This window comes from Moschus berezovskii, chromosome 26 (assembly GCF_049115385.1).
Source record: "Moschus berezovskii isolate FMDL1 chromosome 26, NW_MosBer_1.0, whole genome shotgun sequence".
In the NCBI taxonomy this organism is placed as follows: Eukaryota; Metazoa; Chordata; class Mammalia; order Artiodactyla; family Moschidae; genus Moschus; species Moschus berezovskii.
This window is the reverse complement of record NC_142485.1, coordinates 29,254,501-29,277,511: the sequence shown is the minus strand read 5'-3', so window position 1 is coordinate 29,277,511 and position 23,011 is coordinate 29,254,501. Positions and strand designations below refer to the sequence as shown.

Sequence of the window (23,011 nt, the reverse complement as noted above, 5' to 3'; positions counted from 1 at the left end):
GGTTCTCCTCCCTGTTGCCTTGCACAAGGTTAGCTGGGCTTCTCGCCGCATGGCCACTGGGTTCTGAAATGAAGCGGGAAAGTTCTCATGTGCCAATGCTTATCCAGCCTTGGCTAGCTATGTGCTTACTAATATCCCGTTGGCCAACGTTAGTCATGTGGTCAAATCCAGGGTCAATGTGGAGACCACTCAAGGGTCTGAATACTGAAGGGCAGCCTGGTCCATTGGAGCTGGCAGAGCTAACCTACCATGGAAGAGTGACCGGAGAGTCACACACAAACACATCCTGTCCTGTCTTCAGGGGCTCACAGAGGAGAAACCTGAATACTGGGAATGTTTTACTGCACATCCCAATGCGTAGATGTAGTGGATAAATCATTTACTCGGGGCAGTTACCTGCTTATGCTATTATAGCATAGATGTGACAACAGAGGCTCAGAAAAATGTAACCACAAGGTGGCATGCCCAGTGCTGGGGCCCAGGAAAGGGCATTTTGCACCTGAAACAAATGTATTCCTTGCTCTCATTTCTGCAATCAACTCAAGCTAGTGACAGGTTTCACCTGTTCCGGGCTCTTTTCTTGCCTCATTTGTATAAAGCACTGCAGCAGCTTGCAGTATGTCCGCAGGCAAAGCCCTCTTCTCACTGTGTTTCATTTTCCTCCTTTCTCAAACAAGGAAGTTGGATTCAGTGATCTCTACAGTTCCTACCAATTGTTATATTTTACTGTATCCATAGCATTACAGTGAGAAATGGAAGATTTCCTGCCATGTCAGTAAACAAGGATGCCACAGTTATCAGCGATTGCAGCCCTCCAACCTGAGCTGGTCAGCCCTGAGGGAACTCAGGAAGGAAAGAATGCCTGCCGTTTAGCAGCCATCTGACTGCAGCCACTCCCCACGGTGAGCCCTGAGGAAACCCAAGATGTGAAAACACAGGACACTGGCCCCAGATAGCTAAGGTGTATATCAAAGGAATGATTTCAGTGAAACCAGACTCTTGCATCTTCCTATACATATAAAGGTGCTAAATTCCTTGAAAAGTGTTAGATACTCAGTCCTTCTGACTCTTTGTGACCCCATGGACTGTAGCCCACCAGGCTCCTCTCCCATGGAGTTCTCCAGGCAAGAATACTGGAGTGGGTTGCCATTCCCTTCTCCAGGGGATCTTCCCAACCCAGGGGTCTCCTGCACTGCAAGCAGATTCTTTACCATCTGAGCCACCAGGCAAGTCCTGAGAAACCAGGAAGTCTGATTTCTTTAATTAATGATGGTTTCTTTAATTACTGATTGAATTGATACTCCTGACTACCTGCACTTGGTTGAAAAACTCCTGTATATCCTAGTTCCTCCTCTTTCTTCCTCTGAATAGTTTCTCAGAGCTATCTAAAATGCTATCTCCCAGGCTGCATTTCTCATTTTACCCCCAAGCAAACTTACCTCCCAACTCTAAAAAAGTTGAGTAATTAAAAAAAATAGTAATCATGTTACATTAACAATAAAAAAAAAAGTGTTCATTTTTTTAACAAGCATATTCCTTACACTAGTTGAAGTCAGTAAAGCTAATTGATAACTAAATAGTGAATCTGAATTTTCTCTGGATGTGTCTACTTGTTCTCTAACAGAGTCTGCCCATGTAAAGTGGAACAGAGTGAGTTAGGACTGGCTCATGGCTTTGCCAAAGCCAGCTTTTCCTCTACTGCGAAACGTGATCTCTTTGATCAAACGGTTAATTTCTACATTATTTGCCTTACAAGGTTGCCGAAAAGATAAAGTGAGATAAGAGAAGTGAAAGTTCAGTTCAGTTCAGTTCAGTCACTCAGTCGTGTCCGACTCTCCGCGACCCCATGAATCACAGCACGCCAGGCCTCCCTGTCCATCACCAACTCCCAGAGTTCACTCAAACTCCTGTCCATCGAGTCGGTGATGCCATCCAGCCATCTCATTCTTGGTCGTCCCCTTCTCCTCCCACCCCCAACCTTTCCCAGCATCAGAGTCTTTTCCAGTGAGTCAACTCTTTGCATGAGGTGGCCAAAGTATTACAGTTTCAGCTTTAGCATCAGTCCTTCCAATGAACACCCAGGATTGATCTCCTTTAGAATGGACTGGTTGGATCTCTTTGCAGTCCAAGGGACTCTCAAGAGTCTTCTCCAACACCACAGTTCAAGTACTTAGATTTAATTAGGGACTGAGGGTTTTTTCTGTTCCTCTAATCATATTCTACTAGATTTCTGACAGCCATGCATCAGACTTTGGTTTGGAAAAAAAAAATAAATAGAGGAATTCACTCTCAGTCAGATATTCATCAACCTCTGGACTATTAGTTCTGCTCATATCAAAGGGTAAAGTCTTAATTCTTTCAACATTCTCTGTCACTGTGTCTGTGACCCTTTCAATAAAACCCAAGGGACTGTACATGAAAAAGAAAAAAAAAGACATTTTAAAGAAGCAATATAAAACACTTCTGAGTCTGTGATGTTTTTCTTTTGAATGTACCAAGTAGAAAAGCTGTCTTTTTTTTTTTTAACTTTAGTTTCACTTTCAAAATTGCAGCACACTCCCCAGATGAAAACGAACTGGATTTGGACTAATGAAGAAAGGAACGGTCAGCTGGTGTCACAGTAAGTGAAGGTATATTTTTTACATTCTTATTGGGATAGGAGCTCTCATGTTGGATAAAGCTAGAATCACATTGGTTTTAACATTCTTTGGTCTTTGTTTGATCTGGTGCTTGAAATGGAGTCAGAATCATTCAACAAGAACAGAGGAAAGGGGAGAGTATGAAGGAGTGAGGAGAAGTGTATGGTAACACAGAGGAAAAGTGACAGCAGCAATTTCTAGTTAACATGAGAAAACGTTTTGTGTGGTATTCTTTTTCTTTGTGATGTTCTGTGGTGGGAAATCACACTGAGGAGGTGATAGAAATCCTTCTGCAACTGCCTTCTTAAACAAAAATATCATATCTTTTCTTAAAGATACAAAGCCCTCTGAGCTTTAAAGAACTTATCTCCTTTTCTCGGTCTTTTTGGCTAGAGAGGAGATAAGGGCAGACATTCTATAATGAATCTGACTATGAGAAAATATTCAGGCTTTCCTAGGAGTAAGCAAATAGCTTTCTTTGGCCTAAAGAGGAAAACAGAAGAAGATGAGACATGGAACAATGTCCAGAAGTGTAGAAAGGTCAGAAATGAGTCAGTGTGGGTTGGTCAGCCTCAGGTAGTACTGGTTTGGGGAAGCTGGCTCCAAATTTTCAAGTAGGATTACATGTTAGTGTGTGTCTGCATAAATTTTGGGGAAAATGTTGGGAATTTACAAACCAAACTGTACAAGCCAAACTATAAATAAGGATTAAGCAGCCTGGCTCCAGACGCCATTTCCCCAACATTATTGTCTTTCACTTGGAAAAGTGAAATGTGTAATCCTAAGTTTTCCAAAATGGCAAGGCTCAGTGAGTCCACTTTTCCTCTCTTTCAGCCTTTCTTTGTTTCTATGACACCTCATGAAAAGTCAGCTCTTCACTCTCATCTCATTATCTCGCTGTGTTTTTGTTTGTTTTACTGAAGTACATTCTAGAATTAAAGTCCTTTATGCGGGTTGCTTAGTTATAAACTTACTGAGTCTGTGCATATCTCAAAATGCTTTTTCCCCTTATCTTTAATTGTTCAGCCTGACATGAAATTTGAGGCTCAAAATTATTCCCCATGAATGTTTTGAAAGCTTATCACTATTGTTTTCTAGTGACTGATGTTGCTGGTGAAAAGCTTTGTAGCAATCAGGATCTCTTTCCTGTGAAAGTAATGGATCATATGTTCTCCTTAGAGAGTTTTAGGATATTTTTGGTGAGTGATCACATTCTGAAGTTTCATAAGAGTATGTGTATTTTTCCTTTTTCACTCACCCTGCCTGGCATTTGGGGAGTCTTTTCTAGCAGATGAAGTGTTATCTTCAGATCTGGGAATGTCTTTCAGTCCTTACATGTTTTATAAATGGCTTAATCCTTCTCAGTAATTCTGATCTCTAGCTGTTGCCCTTCTGGAAGCAGTAAATGTCACCTAGACAAGGAGGGGAGTGTATTTTGGGGACTGTGCCTATAAACTGGTAAAGAGAGGTCCTACCCTTATGGTACTAGGAGAAGAGTTTTAGGAATAGGCTTTAAAGTGAGAAATGTAACAATAGATTAAATGAAATAAAAATAACTAAGGAGAAATGTGAAGAGGATGAGGAAATAGTATAATTATGTTCCCTATTTGTGGGGGGGAGAGTGGGAAGAAACTACTTAAAGTCTGGAAATAAAGAAATAGAAACATAAGCATATCATTCAGGTTTGTGTAAGTGACCATGAGAATTAAAAGTAGAAGCTGTCAAGAGGTTTACCTTGGAAGGTTGGAACTGTGCCACGTGCTGTGCTTAGTCGCTCAGTTGTGTCCGACTCTTTGTGACCCCATTGACTGTAGCCCGCCAGACTCCTCTGTTCATGGGGATTCTCCAGGCAAGAATACTGGGGTGGGTTGCCATGCCCTCCTCTAGGGGATCTTCGCAACCCAGGGATCGAACCCAGGTCTCCCACATTGCAGGCAGATTCTTCACCACTGAGTCACCATGGAAGGGGAGCGTTTGTGGGTTCCATTTGTGACCTTTTTATGCTGATTCAGTCCACTTGATGTATTACTTGTATAAAACATACTTGTTTATCATAAATGTTATGAGTATCAAGAAGATACATAGTCACGTTTGGTTGCATATTATTACAAGGAATAAACCAATGAATATGAAAGTGTATGTTATTAATGCTGTCCATTATTTCTATGCTTTTCTTTATAAGGCAAAATCATGAGCAGGCCTTTGCCTTGTCATATCTGCTTCTTTTCGGGACTGTTGACCTGTTGGATACTGTGTACATCTTCTGCCAACAAATGTACTGTTAGACATGAAGTAGCTGATTGCAGTCATCTGAAGTTGACTCAAATACCTGATGACCTCCCAACAAACATAACTGTGTTGAATCTTACCCATAATCAACTCAGAAGATTGCCACCTGCCAATTTTACAAGATATAGCCAACTTACTATCTTGGATGGGGGATTTAACTCCATCTCAAAGCTGGAACCAGAACTGTGTCAAAGTCTCCCTTGGTTGGAAATTTTGAACCTCCAACACAATGAGATATCTCAGCTTTCTGATAAAACCTTTATCTTCTGCATGAATTTGACTGAACTCCATCTAATGTCCAACTCAATCCAGAAAATTCAAAACGATCCCTTTAAAAACCTGAAGGTAAGAAGGAAATGAGTATTTTCATGTAAGAAATGAAAAATATATTATCAAATATTGTTTTCAAATCATTTATGCATCATTAGTCTTCGTAGCTATCAAGGTGAAGGATGAGAAGTCTGATCTACATAAATGGGAAGAGGGGGCCCCCACACTCAAATATGGCCTTTATGATTGGAAATATTTTCAAAAGAGCAAATATTGTCTTAAATCAGTTTCAATCTTAATTCTGAAGAACTCCCCTCTTTTGTATCCTTCCACTTGAAGCAGAACTTAGATACAAGATGTGGAGACCAGAGACGAATCAGAATAACCCATGATGAAAGGCAAATAAACTCTCAGTACTGCTGATTTAGTACCTGTGGTGATGAAAAAGTGTCGAGTCCAAAATCTGATTTAAATGAAGTTAACAAACTGATGCATGATAAAGCAAATTGTTCAACTAAAAATTATCTCCTTTTGATTTGCAAAATCTTCTACCTTATTGCTTTTCCAGTGGCTACCACCTTTTTCCTGTCAGCACTTTTCTTGAATTGTAAATCTATGCAAAATGTATGCTTGTGTCTTTAAATCTGAGTATTAAGTGCTGTTTTATATTAAAGTTATTTTCAGAACTCTTTGTTTTCTTCATTTTGTAGGCTAACAAAAACTGAGCATCCCTTGGCCTTAGATACCAAGAATAATGAACACATTTAATATGCTTAGACATATTTATAAAATGATTCACTGGATAGCTGAGGATTTGAAATGCTTTCTTGTTGTGCCTGATGTTGATATGGATGAAATGTCTTTGGACCCAAAGACCTCAAAATCTGGTTAATTGCTGGCAAGATGTTATTTTTATTTTTAAAGCATAAATTGAAGGCTTATGCTATTAATAGACATTAAGTAAGACTTTTCCCTAACATGTATCCACTTTTCCTTATGTTTTACCTGAGTGGAAGTTTACATATTCAAAAGTAACATGAAATGGTAAAAACATCCCAAAGCACAGACAAAACAAATAAAAATTAGTATTCTGTACTAGTCAGGATGCAAAATTTACACAACCACCAATATTCCTCAATATAAAAATTCTTTTAAAATTTCATGGCCAGTAACATTCTCTTCATGCCTCTTAAGATGCTGTTTCTTCAACTTTTTTTCTGTTGTTTAGATTCAAAACTAATGCATGATTATATGTTTGATAAGCCACATGAATATTTCTAACATCATAAATGAAAGCTTATTATAAATAAGTAACATGCTTATTATGAATATTCTTTACATCATGACAAATAAAACTTGTCCGTATATTTTGGAAGAGAAGTAAATTCTTTGAATTAAGAAATTCATCTTTGTAGCAATGGTGTTTTCAGTAACAATCAGGATTTCTTATTACTCCTACAGTCAGTTTTCTAGAGAGTAATTGAGTTGTGCTATTTTGCTGTCCAGTTATTTCTAAGATTCCTGTACATTTAGAAGAACCATTTTTGATGCCAAGACTATAACTTACATACATATTTTTTTTCTCCTCAGAATTTAATCAAATTAGACCTCTCTCATAATGGCTTATCATCTACTAAATTAGGAACTCAACTCCAACTGGAAAACCTCCAAGAGCTTCTATTATCAAATAATAAAATTTCTTCACTAACACCAGAAGAACTTGGTTTCCTTGGCAATTCTTCTTTAAAAAGATTAGAGTTGTCATCAAATCAAATCAAAGAGGTAAGGTGAAAATTCCTGTGTTGTACTTTTCAGTGTGGGCAGACCCTAATTGTCTCATACAGATGAGAATCTAAAGCTGGAGATGAGAAAGGGATGATAACCTTTGTCATATTTTCCAGAAATCCTTCACACATACTGCCTTGGGCCATTGATGTCAGCCTCACGAGGAAGTGTGTTTGGTAGCTGTTAGAATCCAGAATCTGGGGCTGTGCTGTCAAAAAGAAGTGGAGGGTCCACTACAGACCAGAACTTTGGCCTTGGGGCACTTACATGCTTCTCTGGGTCTAGCTTCCTTGCCTATAGAGTGGAAATAATGCTACCTATTGTACAGAAGCCCTGGAAAAGTTAATAATAGTGTGATGGTTAAGAGCACAGACTTTAGAGTTGGGTTAGCTGATTTCCTGTCTGGGCTTCATCTGTTAGTAATTATGTAATCGGGCAAATGATTCAAGTTCTGTCTGCTCCAGTTCCCTAGATCTAAAATGGATATAGTAATTACACTTCCCCATAGGGTTGTGTGACAAAGAATTTAGCACAGTCTCTGGCATGTAGGAAGTTCTCGATAAATGATAACTTGCATTATATTTTTACAAACATCTTCCTATAACGGAGTAAACCTAACCTTCTTTTTTTCTTGGGTCTATGACCATCAACTTGCTAATTATTTTTGCGTACAGGTATGTCTGTATTTTATTCCTTACAAGCCAAGAAGAGTATTGGGAATTCTAAGCAAAATCAATTTTTTTTAAAACTATGTTGATTTTCAGATAAAAAAAAGAGACTGTGAATGAAATTATCCTGAGATAATAATTAAATATCTTATGCAAGCTATTTGTGTTCATTTTGAACAGCGTTTTTTGGTTTAGAACATTTGTTGTAGAAATATATAAATAAATAAATGTAAAATATGTTAAGTAATGAGGAGAAAAAAATCATCCAAAACCCGACAATCCAAGACAACCAGTGTTAGAATTTGGATATGTTTGTATCCAGCTTTTCTTCATGTAATAAAAGAAATAACAACAACAACTGAAATTCCTACAGTACTTATGTGTCAGGCATTGTGGCAAGTTCTTTTTTTTTAAACTTTATTTTGTATTGGGATATAGCCGATTAACAATGTTGTGCTAGTTTCAGGTGATTAGCAAAGGAATACAGCCTAACTTTATACAGTTCTGTAATTAACTTATGCTTATCATGGTTTTACACAGGAGTAAACTGAGGGACTTCCCCAGCGATCCAGTGGCTAAGACGCAACATTCTCAATGCAAAGGGCCCAGATTCAATCTTTGGTCTAGAACTAGATTCCACATGATGCAACTAAGAGTTTGCATGCCACAACTAAGTCCTGGCAGAGCCAAATAAATAAATAACTTTAAGAAAAAAAAGAGTAAATCGAGATGAGGAAAAGTTAAGGAACTTACCCAGAATCTCAGGTGATGGGCTGGTGACTGAGCTGGGTTTCTAGAAATGTTAGACCAGGGCATGTACTCTTCCCAGCTGTGCTGTATTGCTTCTCTGAGGATGACGGTGCATCCTGCCTTTTAAAATTAATATCATGTCATGAGTATCCTCTATGTCATTAAGAGTTATTCAAAAACTTAATTTTAGTGACAGCAAAATAACCCTATCATATAGATTTACCTTAATTAATCTGACCCTTAATTAATTAAAGACCCTGATGCTGGGAAAGATTGAGGGCAGGAGGAGAGGGGGACGACAGAGGATGAGATGGTTGGATGGCATCACCGACTCGATGGACATGGGTTTGGGTGGACTCCGGGAGCTGGTGATTGCCAGGGAGGCCTGGTGTGCTATCGCATGGGGTCGCAAAGAGTCGGACATGACTGAGTGACTGAGCTGAATCTAATCATTTTCTTGCTTTGTATTTTGACTCAGTTAGGATAAAGCACACTTTTTTCCATGTCTTTGTTATTTCTTCCATTAGCCCTAAGGTCACAGAGGTGACACGTTAGAAACCAGAGCCTCTTTGCTCTCCCAATAGACTCGATCTATCCTCTCTGGATTCCTTCTCTCCTGCCTTCTGCCCTCTTGTTCCAGCATTGAGTCCCAGGGCAGCCAAGACTTCCGGTGAGGGACTCAGGGACAGAGCGGAAGGCAGATGGAAACAGGATAATGAAATAGTCAGGAGAAACCTTGGTGGAAAGACAGAGAGTGTCGCTGGAGCTCAGAGTCACAGACGGGAAAGTGCATGTCAGTGAACACTTCAGTCAGTGGGTGGTAATAAAATCCACTCCTTCATTCCACTGTGTTCACTGAGAGCAGTGATTACCAAGACAGAAACAGCATCTGCCCCAGAGCTTACTTTGCAAAGAGTTTACTAATTACAGTTATACTCAGTGTGGTGAAGTAAAAGTACTAAGTGTGTGTGTTAGTCACTCAGTCGTGTCCAACTCTTTGTGACCCCATGGACTGTAGCCCGCCAGGCTCCTCTGTCCATGGGATTCTCCAGGCAAGAATACTGGAGTGGGTAGCCCTTCCCTTCTCCAGGGGATCTTCCCCACCCAGGGATCAAACCCAGGTCTCCCACATTGCAGGCAGATTCTTTACTGTCTGAGCCACCAGGGAAGCTGTTTAACCTAGTCTGGGAGATCAGGGAAGACCCTCTGAAGAAGTGGCATGGAGGCCAAGATGTGGGTGCTGAGTAGTAGCCAGTGACCAGTAGGAGTACAGGCTGGAGCAGGAGGCAGGTGACCCAGGCACAGAGGAAGGAGCTGGCAGACAGGGATGGAGAGAAAACCCAGAGGAGGTGGTGAAAGAGGAAAGAAAGGTGAGTGAAGCGCTGCGCCTGTTTTCCAAGGGTCATACAGACTCTGCTGTGTTTTGATTATTAACCTCTTCTTCCATTCACTCTTAGTTCTTTCCTGGGTGTTTTCATCCCATTGGAAAATTATCTGGCCTCTCTCTGAACAATGCTGAGCTGAGCCCCAGTCTCACAGAGAAGCTCTGCTTGGAATTGTCAAATACAAGCATTGAGAATCTGTCCCTGAGCAGCAACCGGCTGGACACAATCAGCCACACGACCTTCAATGGACTGAAGCAGACGAATCTCACCACGCTGGACCTTTCCCGTAACTCCTTACGTGTGATGGCTGATGACTCCTTTGCCTGGCTTCCACATCTCGAACACCTCTCTCTGGAGTATAATAACATAGAGCATTTGTCTTCTCGCTCTTTTTATGGGCTTTCCAACTTGAGACAGCTGAACTTGAGACGGTCTTTTACTAGACAAAGCATTTCACTGGCTTCACTCCCCAAGATTGACGATTTTTCATTCCAGTGGCTAAAATGTTTGGAGTACCTCAACATGGAAGATAACAACTTTCCAGGCATAAAAAGAAATACTTTCACGGGATTGGTGAGGCTGAAATTTTTAAGTCTATCCAACTCCTTCTCAAGTTTGCGGACTTTAACCAATGAGACATTTCTATCGCTCGCTGGTTCCCCTCTGCTCCTACTCAACCTAACCAAAAATAAAATCTCAAAAATTCAGAGTGGTGCTTTTTCTTGGTTGGGGCACCTGGAGTTGCTTGACCTCGGCCTTAATGAAATTGGGCAAGAACTCACAGGCCTGGAATGGAAAGGCCTGGACAATATTGTCGAAATCTACCTTTCCTACAACAAATACCTAGAACTGACCACCAACTCTTTCACCTCAGTTCCAAGCCTTCAAAGACTGATGCTCCGAAGGGTGGCCCTGAAAAATGTGGATAGCTCCCCTTCGCCTTTTCACCCTCTTCTGAACCTGGTCATTCTGGATCTAAGCAACAACAACATAGCCAACATAAATGATGAATTGTTGAAGGGTCTTGAGAAACTAGAAATTCTGGATTTGCAGCATAACAACTTAGCTCGGCTCTGGAAGCATGCCAACCCTGGTGGCCCTGTTCAGTTTCTGAAGGGCCTTTCTCGCCTCCACATCCTTAACTTAGAGTCTAATGGCTTTGATGAGATCCCAGTGGAAGCCTTCAAGGACTTACGTGAATTGAAGAGTATTGATTTAGGAATGAATAATTTAAATATCCTTTCACAATCTGTCTTTGATAATCAAGTGTCACTAAAGTCATTAAGCCTTCAGAAGAACCTCATAACATCTGTTGAAAAGACTGTTTTTGGGCTAGCATTCAGGAACCTGAATTATTTAGATATGCGTTTTAATCCATTTGATTGTACCTGTGAAAGCATTGCCTGGTTTGTTAATTGGATTAATAGTACCCATACCAGCATCTCTGAACTATCGAACCATTACCTCTGCAACACTCCGTCTCAATACCATGGTTTCCCAGTAATGCTTTTTGATGTATCGCCCTGCAAAGACAGTGCCCCATTTGAACTCCTTTTCATGATTAACACCAATATCCTTTTGATTTTTATCTTTATTGTACTGCTCATCCATTTTGAGGGCTGGAGGATATCTTTTTATTGGAATGTTTCAGTGCATCGAGTTCTCGGTTTCAAAGAAATAGATAGAGCAGAGCAGTTTGAATATGCAGCATATATAATTCATGCCTATAAAGATAGGGATTGGGTCTGGAAGCACTTCTCCCCAATGGAGGAAGAAGATCATACTCTCAGATTTTGTCTGGAAGAAAGGGACTTTGAGGCAGGTGTCTTTGAACTTGAAGCAATTGTGAACAGCATCAGAAGGAGCAGAAAAATTATTTTCGTTGTAACACAGAATCTATTGAAAGATCCATTATGCAAAAGGTAGGTGAACACCATGACATTTGAAATGTATTCTTATCTTTAAATTGAGCTTTTGGTTTTTTTTTTAAATTTTATTTTATTGATTTGCCTGTGTCCAGCCTTAGTTGTGACACTTGGGATTGTCCATGCATCATGGGGTGCATTGGCTCCCTAGCTGTGGTCCGAGAGCTCAGCAGCTGGCAGCATGCAGGCCTCGTTTCTCCACAACATGTGGGATCCTCGCTCCCCCATGAGTGCCTGCTCAGTCACTTCAGGCACGTCCAACTCTTCAGTTCCCCCACCAGGGATCAAACCCATGTCTACTGCATTGGCAGGTGGAGTCTTTACCACTGAACCACCAGGGAAGCCTCTGAACCACCAGAAAGAAAGTGAAAGTTGCTCAGTCACGTTTGACCATTTGCAGCCCCATGGACTATACAGTCCATGGCATTCTCCAGGCCAGAATTCTGGAGTGGGTAGCCGTTCCCTTCTCCAGAGGATCTTTCCAACCCAGGGATCAAACCCAGGTGTCCCGCATTGCAGGCGGATTCTTCACCAGCTGAGTCCTTAAGGAAGCCCCTGAACCACCAGGAAAGCCCCTGAATCGAGCTTTTAAATATTACTAACGTTATTATTCACAACTCAAAGTATTTTAAAAATAAAATTAAAAAGAAACATAACCTGGGTTTTAGTGACAAGATTAAAGTTAATTACAAGGAGAATGTTAGATTTTAGAGCTTTGGGCTGTTAAAAACTGTGTATTCATATATGACTTAATGTTTTTAACTTAGATTCAAGGTTCACCATGCAGTTCAGCAAGCTATTGAACAAAATCTGGATTCCATTATATTGATCTTTCTTGAGGAGATTCCGGATTATAAACTGAACCATGCACTCTGTTTGCGAAGAGGGATGTTTAAATCTCATTGCATCTTGAACTGGCCAGTTCAGAAAGAACGGGTAAATGCTTTTCATCATAAATTGAAAGTAGCACTTGGGTCCAGAAATTCAGTACATTAAATTTATTTAAAGACTAAAGTAAAGGAGTAAGTTTCTTAATTTAAAAAAAGTTCCATGGTAAATTTACATTTTCCTTGACAGTAACATAAATCTGTTTGTTCATATTCATAAGTAAGAATATCACCACAATGTCTCTTCTATGGAAATATGTCTCCCTATTTCAGGCCTTTTATTACCAATTGACATAATCTGACCCCATATAAACATATAAGTATCTTTTACTAACAAACACACAGGTTACTGAGGCCTGTGAAAACAGTTTTGAAATCGTCCTCAATTTAAAAAAAGTTAGAAGTATATGAGGGTTTATGATAATTATATTTGTTATTTTTTTTCTGGATGCACTCAGAATAAAATATGACTTTTAATGGGTAGGGTAAAATGTACACCAATATTTTTAAGAGTTTAATTGCAGCAATTTTTTAACTGAAAACCTTGTGTTTTAGTGGTACCTGTTGCAGTGTTGACTTTATTAAATGTTAAATGCCACTTTAGTACACACGTGTGTGTGCTGAGTTGCTGAGTTGGGTGTCTGACTCTTTTCGACCTCATGGCTGGGCGCTTCAGCCCATGGCATTTTCCAGGCAAGAATACTGGAGTGAGTTGCCACTTCCTTCTCCAGGGGATCTTCCCGACCCAGGGAGCAAACCAGTGTCTCTTGTACCTCCTGACTTGGCAGGGGATTGTTTACTACTGTGCCAGCTGGGAATCCCATATACTCAGGAAAAAAAACATTTATTCTTCATTTTGATTACTTAATAAAATAAATGTTTTAATGAATACTTATGTTTCCTGATATTTGGACTTCTGAGGCATTAGAAGAAACTATTCTTTTGCTTACAAGTGTTTCAGGAAGGCTTACTTCCCAAAGGTTAATTAGTAGATTGGCTTTGTGGAAACAAAATATTGTTTTACCCTGGTCACAGACTCAGGAGATGGCCCTGGCTGATTCACTTGGTTCCACTGGGATTTTCTGCCTGCCGATCTTGACAATTATAACGATTAACAAAATCTTAGCTATTCCTACCTGACTCATTTGAAAAGACCCTGATGCTGGGAAAGATTGAAGGCGGGAGGAGAAAGGGACGACAAAGGATGAGATCGTTGGATGGCATCACCGACTCAATAGACACGAATTTGAGCAAGCTCTGGGAGTTGGTGATGGACAGGGAAGCCTGGCACACTGCAGTCCATGGAGTCGCAAACAGTCGGACACAACTGATCTACTGAACTGAACTATTCCTATAGTGATGATGATTGTGGTATAATATATTCATGTAGACTATATTATTATAACCATTTAAAAAGTATCCTGTGTATAAGTTACTGCTTACGATTATTTTGTTTTACTTTCATTGTATAGGAAAAAAAGGGTCTAATTATTGGAAATTGACATGAATAGCTTTTTAAAACCTTTATAGTTCTGGTATTCAAATTTAAGGGAGAGTTGAAATGATCATGCTGAGATAGTTTCTGTATCTGAAGCATTCATTTGTCTGCTGAATTTAGGAAGCATGTGAGATGTCACATTTTGGAGATTTGGTTTAAATATTCTGTATTGCATATTAACTGTGCGTATATATATATATATATATACACACACACACACACAGAACTGTTAGATGGTTCTGCATTGTCAGGGCAAGTTCATGTAACCCTAAAGAAAGTGCACTCGCTGTACTGCTGGTTCTGAAGAAATCTACAACGATGTGGGTACATGGAGAATTCATTTTCTCTCTCGTTATATGCCACCCTTACACTTGAGATGTTAGTTGTATTGTTTTTTGTAAAGATTTGTTTTCTAACTGTGAAAAGTGAGAGTGAAAGTCACTCAGTCATGTCCAACTCTTTGCGACCCCATGGACTGTATAGTCCATGGAATTCTCCAGGCCAGAACACTGGAGTGGGTAGCCTTTCCCTTCTCCAGGGGATCTTCCCAACCCAGGGATCGAACCCAGGTCTCCCACATTGCAGGCGGATTCTTCACCAGCTGAGCCACCAAGGAAGCCCATCTGTGAAGGAATCCTGTTTTATTTTGGCATCATAAAATAAAAATCACAACTGCTTTTTTCTTGATGTACTTTGTATGATATCTATCCATACTCCCAACCTCATTGAAACATTTTGAGGTCTATTTATTATTATTATTATGAATTTATCAATATATTATCAGTTTGTGAAAAGCAAAGCAGGAAGTAGTATTGCTTTTTCTCTCTTGTTTATTTGTTTATGAAGTCACTGATCACAGGGGCACAATTTAAATTGAGCTCAAATGTCATTTTCTAGAAGTTGCTTAATATTTATGAGGTTAGGCTGTACAAGGGATGACCAGTTTAATATAAATATAAATATGAATATAAATATAACTAATAAAAGGTATAAGCCTTAACTTGTGTTTGACCCACACAGGAAGCAGCACCCGGTTCTTCTGCAGGTTGACCTTTCTAATTGTTCTCGGGGGAGTCCATCCCCCTTGGGTTCAAGACAAAGGGAGTACAGAAAAGGATGTTTGTCTGACCTAATTTCCACAGGTGAACTGACTTGTCTGAATGCCCTCAGAATGTCATCGTGTAAACCGTTCACCCCAACTCCTTCCCATTTTCACTTTCAGAGCAGAATCCAGCTGAATCAACAACATGGAATTTGAAATAAATCTAGGTATTGAGATTTAAAAATGACACCTTTTAGGCTGCAGTAAGAAGTAGGTGCAATCCATTTGTGAGAAGGAGAGGTTTTCAACACCATCTACTTAACAATGTCTACTTTTTCAAATGTCTACCTTGGATTATTTATAAAAGGGTCTCAGTAGTAAGTGATGGCCATCCTGAGAAAATGTAAAGATGTTCCAAATCAAGAGCTCCAAATAAGTTTCTTGCCAACCGTAGAGACAGTGGGCATCAGAGATCTTTTGGGGGTGGTGAAAATGTCCTAAAATTGGATTGTGGTTAATGATTGCACAGCACTGTAAATTTACTAAAAATTATTGAATCATGCACTTAAAACAGGTGAATTTTTGGTGTGAAAATGAAACATTAATATAGCTATTTAAAAATCATATTCATTGAAGAGCTAGCCAGATGTGCCTGTAGTTAGGCACTAAGTCGTGTCCGACACTTTGGGACCCCATGGAGTGTAGGTTTCTCTGTCCATGGGATTCTCCAGGCAAGAATGCTGGAGTGGACTGACCTTTCCTTCTCCAATATGTGCCTAACCCTGTGCTAAGCACTGTGGGGTACAGTTGGGTCTGAGATGCACTGTAGGAAACGGGGCAGTAGGAGTTGAGATGGGAAGGGATGCTCAGAGATGGACTTGGCCAAGGAAGGATTTTGGTGAGTGACAAGGAAGATGGCAGAATGAATTCTAAGGTGGAAGGGAAGGAGGGAGACATGGCTTGGTGCTGGAACACAGTCAGGGTATGCAGAGGATGGAAATATTGTGGAGGGCGTAGCAGAAGAGCTTAGATTTAAGGGGTTAGGTATTTTGTGTTTGTTTTGGTTTTGCTCGTTTCTCATATTTATTTTTATGTAGCCGTGGCTGGTCCAAGTTGCAGCACACAGGGTCTTTGGTTGTGGCATTCGGGCATCTGGCTCCCTGAACAGGGATGGAGCCTGGGTCCCCTGCATGGGGTACTCAGTGTCTTAGCCACCGAGCCACCAGGGAAGTACTTAAGGCATTCTGAAGTTGTAACTTGGTGGATTTCTATTCGCAAAACGAGAAATTATCATAAAATTCCCTCTTGGGGTCTGTGACTTCGATTTACATGACACCTGGTTGAACAGAGGAGCATAACTTGTAACTTCACAGTCCACACAAGCCAGACTTACTCTCACATAACACAAGGGGATTTGAAGTGTTTATTTTTTTCCCAATAAATACATAAAATCTGTATTTTATATAGCATGATGATTGATCACTAGTTACTAAGTACACCAGGTGATATGTCAGCCATTCTTAGCTCTTGCAACCAAGCTTCAATCCATATTACTGTTCAGGGGAAAAACTGGTTCTGTGACTTTCCCCCCACCAGCTTAACAAACTGTCATGAGGGAGGGGGTCACGGCACTTTTCAGTGATGGAAAACTTTTCCAGTTCTGTGTGAGAATTCCTGGAAAACCTGTTCTGAATTCTTAGCTCACTTTTATCGTAAGTCAGTTCCCCAGTAAACAGACTCCTGGAGGGAGATTAACTGAAGCAGGTGTCGAGTTAAAAAATATTCACAACCTAAAAGTTGAGTCGTGTTTTATTTGGCGGGAAATTTTAGAACTTCAAGCCTGGGAGGCAGCACTTCAAGTAACCCCGAGAGAACTGCTCCATGGAGGCGAAGGGAACGGCCAGGTTTCAGAGAAGTTTTACAACAAAGACCATGTAGTCTGAATGTCAAAAGATACTTGAAAATTAAAGAAAATCAGATATCTCAAGTTAAGAAATTTAGGGCTTTTCCATGTATGGGCTGCCCAGGTGGCTTAGCAGTAAAGAATCTGCCTGCCAATCAGGAGACCAGGGTTCGATCCCTGGGTTGGGAAGATCCCCTGGGGAAGGAAATGGCAGCCCACAATAGTTATCTTGCTGGGAAATCTGGTGAACAGAGGAGCTTGGAGGTCTACAGTCCGTGTGGTTGCAGAATCAGACACGACTGAACGATTAAACAGCATGCATGGGAAGATGCAAGAATCTGGGATCACTGAAATCATCCCTTTGATGTGCACTTCAGCTACCTGGGGCCAGTATCTCCTCTGAAGAGACCTAACCCTTGAAACTTACAAGCTTCCTAAACATGCTTCCTCCATAGGATGAGTTACAGAACTTTATCTTAGATCAAGTACTCTTGGACGGGAAGGGTCAGGCTGCTAAACACCAGGAATGCCTGGGAGGGGTCACAGGAGGGAACAACCTTACGACCCACCGTTACTGATGCAAGCATCTGTGCAAACCCAAAGCCCTGGTAGAAGAAAGGGCTTTGTCTTGGCTGTGGCCTCAGAGGAGGGCTCTCAGATCGGAGACTTTTCTCCACTCGTTTGCTGAAGATAACCCTTCGGTGCAGGGTGATTTAAAGAGCTGTTCTGCTGGGGTTGTTTTGGTGTGAAGCAGCCTTGACTGGGATAAACACTGGGTCAAATGAGATCGGCCTTCCTCAGAGAGACCCAGTTACCTAAGCAGTGATGAGAAACACAGGATCCCTCTAGACTTCCTGATAACAGTGATTCTGCAGCCTCTCCTGATGTAACTTATCTCTGGCGGCTCACAGCATTCCCTGGCCTTAAAGGGCATGTGCTCCCAAGATCAATCCTTGCTCAGAAGAGAGAGGAACACCCCTGCTCACCACCAGATCCACATTTCCTAGGGGTCACCAGGTGAGTTCTGGACAGGATAGCAGAGTCTAACAGAGGAAAGGTGGTATTTCAGGGATGGTCCAGGACTGAGGTTAGGAAACAGAAGTTCTGGTTAATCTTTTGAATAGGTTCTTTTCATCATTCATTTTTATTTATTTGTGTATTTGGGGCTGGGTCATCACTTCTTTCTCGAGGTGCGGCGAGCGGGGGCTACTCTCTAGTTCCAGTGAGCAGGCTTCTCATTGCAGTGGCTTCCCTTGTTGCGGAACACAGGCTCCAGGTGCGCAGGCTTCAGTAGTTATGGTCCAAGGTTTAGTTGCCCACAGCATGCGGGATCTTCCTAGACCAGGGATTGAACCTGTGTCCCCTGCATCGGCTGGCAGATTCTCAATCACTGGCCCACCTGGGAAGTCCCTTAGGCCATTTTAGAAATTGGGTTATTGGGTGTTTTTTTTGTTTGTTTGTTTGGTTTTTTGCTATTGAATTGGTTTGCAGAACTCAGAGACATATTTTACTTACTAGATTACCAGTTTATTATAAAAGGATATGACTCAGGAACAGGCAGATGGAAAAGATGCCTAGGGCAAGATATGGGGAAAGGGTGTGGCGTTTCCATTCCCTCCTGGAGTTCAGCCACTCTCCCTGAATCTATAGGTGTTTGCCAACCCAGAAGCCCTCTAATCGTCATACTTAGAGGGTTTTATGGAGGCTTCATTACATGGGCAAGATTGATTAAATCGTTGGCCAATGGTGATTGAAATCAGTGTCAGGCCCCTCCTCCCCAGAAGGTGGGGGAGGGACTGAAATTTCCAAACCTCTGATCACATGCTAGCTCCGTTGGCACCCAGCCCCCATCCTTAGGTTCTTTCCACGTCATCTCATTAAGTTAAAGTCAGTTGTGGTGGAAAGGGACTTTTCACCAGTTGTGGTGAAAAGTGAAGCTTGGTATCTTCACTTTTATGGCTCTGAAGTGTTTCAGGAACTGAAATCAAGAAACCAAATGTTATAACAAAAGCTGCTCCCATTGCTCTTCTCACTGAAAGAATTTCGAGGGTTTTAGCTCCATGCCAGAAAGGAACAAAGGCCAAACACATATTATGAATCACAATATCACAACCTGTTATCACATATACGGCTTACAAATGTTTTCTCCCATTCTGTAGGTTGCTGTTTACTCTTTCCATTGTGTTCATTGCTGTGCAGAGGTGTTTAGTGTGCTGTAGTCCCACTCATCCATTTTTTCTTTTGTTGCTTGTGCTTTGGGGGTCGTATCTGTGAAATCATTGCCAATACCAAGGTCTTGAAGGTTTTCCCCTGTATTCTCATCTAGTAGGTTTACAGTTTCAGGTCTTATGTTTAAGTTTTTCATCCATGTGAGTTGATTATTGTGTATGGTGTAAGATGAGGCCAACAGGTATATGGATAGATGCTCAGCATCAGGGAATTGCAGATCAAAGCCACAATGTGATATCATCTCACATCTGTTGAAATGGATTTTATTGAAAAAAAAAAACAAAAAACAAAAGACAGTACGTGTTGATGAGGTTGTGGAGAAACTGGAACCCTTGCACACTGGTGCAGTTGCTATGGAAAATAATATGGAGATTCCTCAAAAAACAAGTATCAAATGATCCTGCAATCCCACTTCTGGGTATTTATCCTGTAAAACATTAATAAACAGAGACCAGAAGAGGGCGCTCTCATACCCTTGAGGATAGCTGAGCCAAACAGAAAAAAGAAAGACTCTCTTTCCTGGCAAGGACCCAGCCAATGAAAAGTCAGGGACTCTGTTTACTGCAGCTCTCCTTACTTCGCTGGGTTTTTTTCCTCCCAAGAAAGATGGTCTCCCTCTCTTGCTGTGTGGGAACTTGCACGTGGCTCACCCTGGTTATGGACCCCAGTTACAATTCTATGCTGATCCCAAATTAGCTCGTTTTTGCTGGAGAAATATCTGGCATTTGTTTCAGGTCAGCAATCCAAAAGAGTTAATGTTCAGGATCTCAAAGAGATATTAGCAGATTCATTACAGCACAACAGTCAAAGGCACAAAAGTGCAAACAAACCAATTATATATTATTATAGTCTATTATTATCTAATGTGTGCATGCATGTGTGCTCAGTCACTTAAGTCCTGTCTGACTCTTTGCAACCCTATGGACTATAGCCTGTTGAGCCCTTCTGAACATGGGGTTCTCCAGGCTAGAATACTGGAATGGGTTGCCATGCCCTCCTCTAGGGGATCTTCCTGACCCAGGGATCGAACCCTCATCCTCTGTGTCTCCTGCATTGCAGGACAATTCTTTACCACTGAGTGACCTGGGAAGCCCTAATCTAATGTGTGTGTGTGTGTATGTGTGTGTATAATTATTTTTTATAATATTTATAAGCCTCTTAAAGGCAAATTTATTTATATGCAGCTTGGACAGTAATTAACACACTATGACATTTTGTCCATGCTATATGGGAAATTATCTTTTTTAAAAAAAGGAGATATTGGAACTTCCCTGGCGGTCCAGTGGTTAAGACTCCAAGCTTCCAATGCAGGGCCCTCAGATTCCATCCCTGGTTGGGGAACTAAGATCCCACATGCTGTGTGACATTGCCAAATTAAAAACTAAATCAATAAAATATTCAAAACTTTCCTTGAACTCACCTTTCTGTGACTCCCTTCTTAATCTTTCACTTTTCATTATGTGCTTATTGGCCACAGGGCTTTAAGCAATCAGGGAAAGCTTATGGCCAGTTACCATAACAACAAAGAAATGACCACTGGAGGAGTCCAAAGAGAGAAGGTCCTTGACTGTATTCCTGGAAAACTGATGAGTCAGTCCCCAACAGTGCTGTCGTTTTTGAAAACTGTTTAAATTTATCATATGAATTATCTCTGTGCTTTTTAAAACTAGTTTTCCTCACAGTGGCCTTTTCTTGCTGTACTTTAAAAGTCAGAACTATAAGCATCGTGTCCTTTATAATCTACTGAACTTTAAACATTTAAAGTGCTATAAGTCAAAGGTAAGAATATTTTATGCCCGTCGTGCTTTGTAGACCACTCCAAAATGTGTGACACGGGCGTAAGGGTCATTTTGAGCTGACAGCAATTAAGAAAAAGGACACCCAGGATGAGCAATCTGCATCCCCATCCCCACCACCACCGTCTGCATCAAAGCAGAACAGAAATTCTCATGTGAAGGTGAACCCCCCCGCCACCATCTGCATCAAAGCAGAACAGAAATGCCCATGTGAAAGCGAACCCCCACCACAAACCACTGCCCTCCCCAACCTCCCGAACCAGGAGCAGGAAGAGATAAGATGGCACCATGAAAAGGTCAGCATTAACAAACCTCACTAAGCAGCTGTATTGTCCATTACTTTCGCCATGATTTTACTGTCCCACACTTTGCTGTCCCTAGAAACGTGAAGTCCTTTTCCCTTGTCTTCTTGTTCTCAAGTCACTCCAGCCTGCAGCAGCTTGAAGCAGCATTTTGATTCTTGACCAGAGATGGAAGGAGGTGAGTGACAGCACTGACCCAGGGGCTAGTGACAAGGCCCCTGGCCCCTCAGCTTTGTGGAAATGAATTCCCACAATGCAACAGAAAGCAGTGAAACAAGTCAAGTGTTTATTAGGAGGAACAAGAGTGCCTGTGAGCAGGCACACGGGGCAGAGGCAGAGAGTCATGCCCTCGTGGTACTTTGAATCTCTTACATGGAGTGTTTCTTCCGGGTTTCCTCTCACCAGTCACCTTGCTTTGCCTTGTTCCGAGTCTGTGTTTGGTTTAGCTCAGGTCCTCCCATCTGGGCGTGCATCTCTTAGCCAAGATGGATTCCAGGGAAGAGGCCTATGGGTAGACTGACATCAGCACTCTCTTTTTGACCTCCACCGAGCCTTTCTGTACAAGGGTAGTCAGGAAGCTCTCCTTGACCTTGAGAATGAAGAATATGTGGTCTCTGTCTCTCATCTGGGCAGGGCTCAGCCTCTCCTCATCTTCCTACTATCGTCTTCATCTTGGAGTGTCTGTCCACGGGGAACGAACTCTAGCTGAAAACCTCTGCTACAGGTGACTTTCCTCCTCTGGATCAGTATGTGCTTTGCAATCCCAGCCAGTGGTTCGATCTGTTTCAGTGTCAACTGCCATGAGCTCTGCTTCAGGTGGAGAGCTAGGCTTTAGTGAATTCTTTGTACATAAGTATTTGTTACCAATATTTTACCAGATGCTTTCAATTTCTCTTGCTGATGCATTATCTTGGCTGGTGTTACAGAAAAATCGTACAAATATTATTTCCTTACTGGGAAGCTTCTTAACTTTACTCTTGTTAATCTTTCTTTTGTCAGTCTTTTATTTAGGGCCCAGCCAATGAACCTAAGGTGTAGGGAGAAAAATAATTTTCTTCCTCTTCTACAGTTGCAAGCTTTTTTTAGAGAACTCTTAACCAGTTCTTTAGTTTCCTCTCTATTCCTCTTTTGGAGCATCTTGGTTTGTGAAATGTTTTTCATGAAGAGTCAGGGATTTTTCCTCCCCCTCCCCCACCCCCAGCAATTACCTTGGCTCTGCAAATGTTTTCAGATTTCAATTTATCAGTCTTTGGCAAGACTGATAAGTGTCATGGAACAGAAGTTCACATGCTCAATGCACAGTGAGGCCAAACAATGAAAGGGCAGAGTTTGGAGCAGAGAGAGGTTTACTGAATGGCCAGGCAAGGAGAATGAGTGGCTCGTGTTCAAAAAATCTCAAACCCCTCAATGGTTTTCAGCGAAATGTTTTTATAGGCTTAGGGTGAGGGCTACAGGATGTGTGACTTTCTTCTCTTTGGTTGATGGTGAGATAAAAGAGATGTTCCGGAAGTTACCATCCTCCACGTGGGTGGAGACTTTAGTTCTTTCGGAAGAACTCAAAGGTATTGGTCTGTGTGTCCTTTGAGGAGGAGCCTGGTCCCTGCTTTAATAGCTACACTATGGCTACAGTCCACGGGGTCGCA

General features: G+C 41.3%; 1 protein-coding gene across 19 annotated transcripts in view; it reads left to right on the top strand.

The window, feature by feature from the left end:
• The window catches only part of TLR3 (toll like receptor 3), a 447,684-nt gene extending 424,712 nt beyond the window's left edge, over nt 1-22,972 (top strand). For 14 of the 19 annotated variants that reach the window (XM_088832563.1, XM_088832565.1, XM_088832564.1 and 11 more), the window contains 5 exons: nt 2,553-2,620; nt 4,822-5,273; nt 6,789-6,980; nt 9,859-11,708; nt 12,479-22,972. In XM_088832563.1, coding sequence (XP_088688689.1) covers nt 2,590-2,620; nt 4,822-5,273; nt 6,789-6,980; nt 9,859-11,708; nt 12,479-12,707 — 2,754 coding nt within the window. In that variant the 5' untranslated portion in view covers nt 2,553-2,589 and the 3' untranslated portion in view covers nt 12,708-22,972. Of the gene's footprint in view, nt 1-738; nt 962-2,552; nt 2,631-4,821; nt 5,274-6,788; nt 6,981-9,858; nt 11,709-12,478 lie in introns of all 19 variants that reach the window. The other 5 variants (XM_088832566.1, XM_088832567.1, XM_088832552.1 and 2 more) reach the window with 4 other exon arrangements.
• Nucleotides 22,973-23,011: the final 39 nt, after the last annotated feature.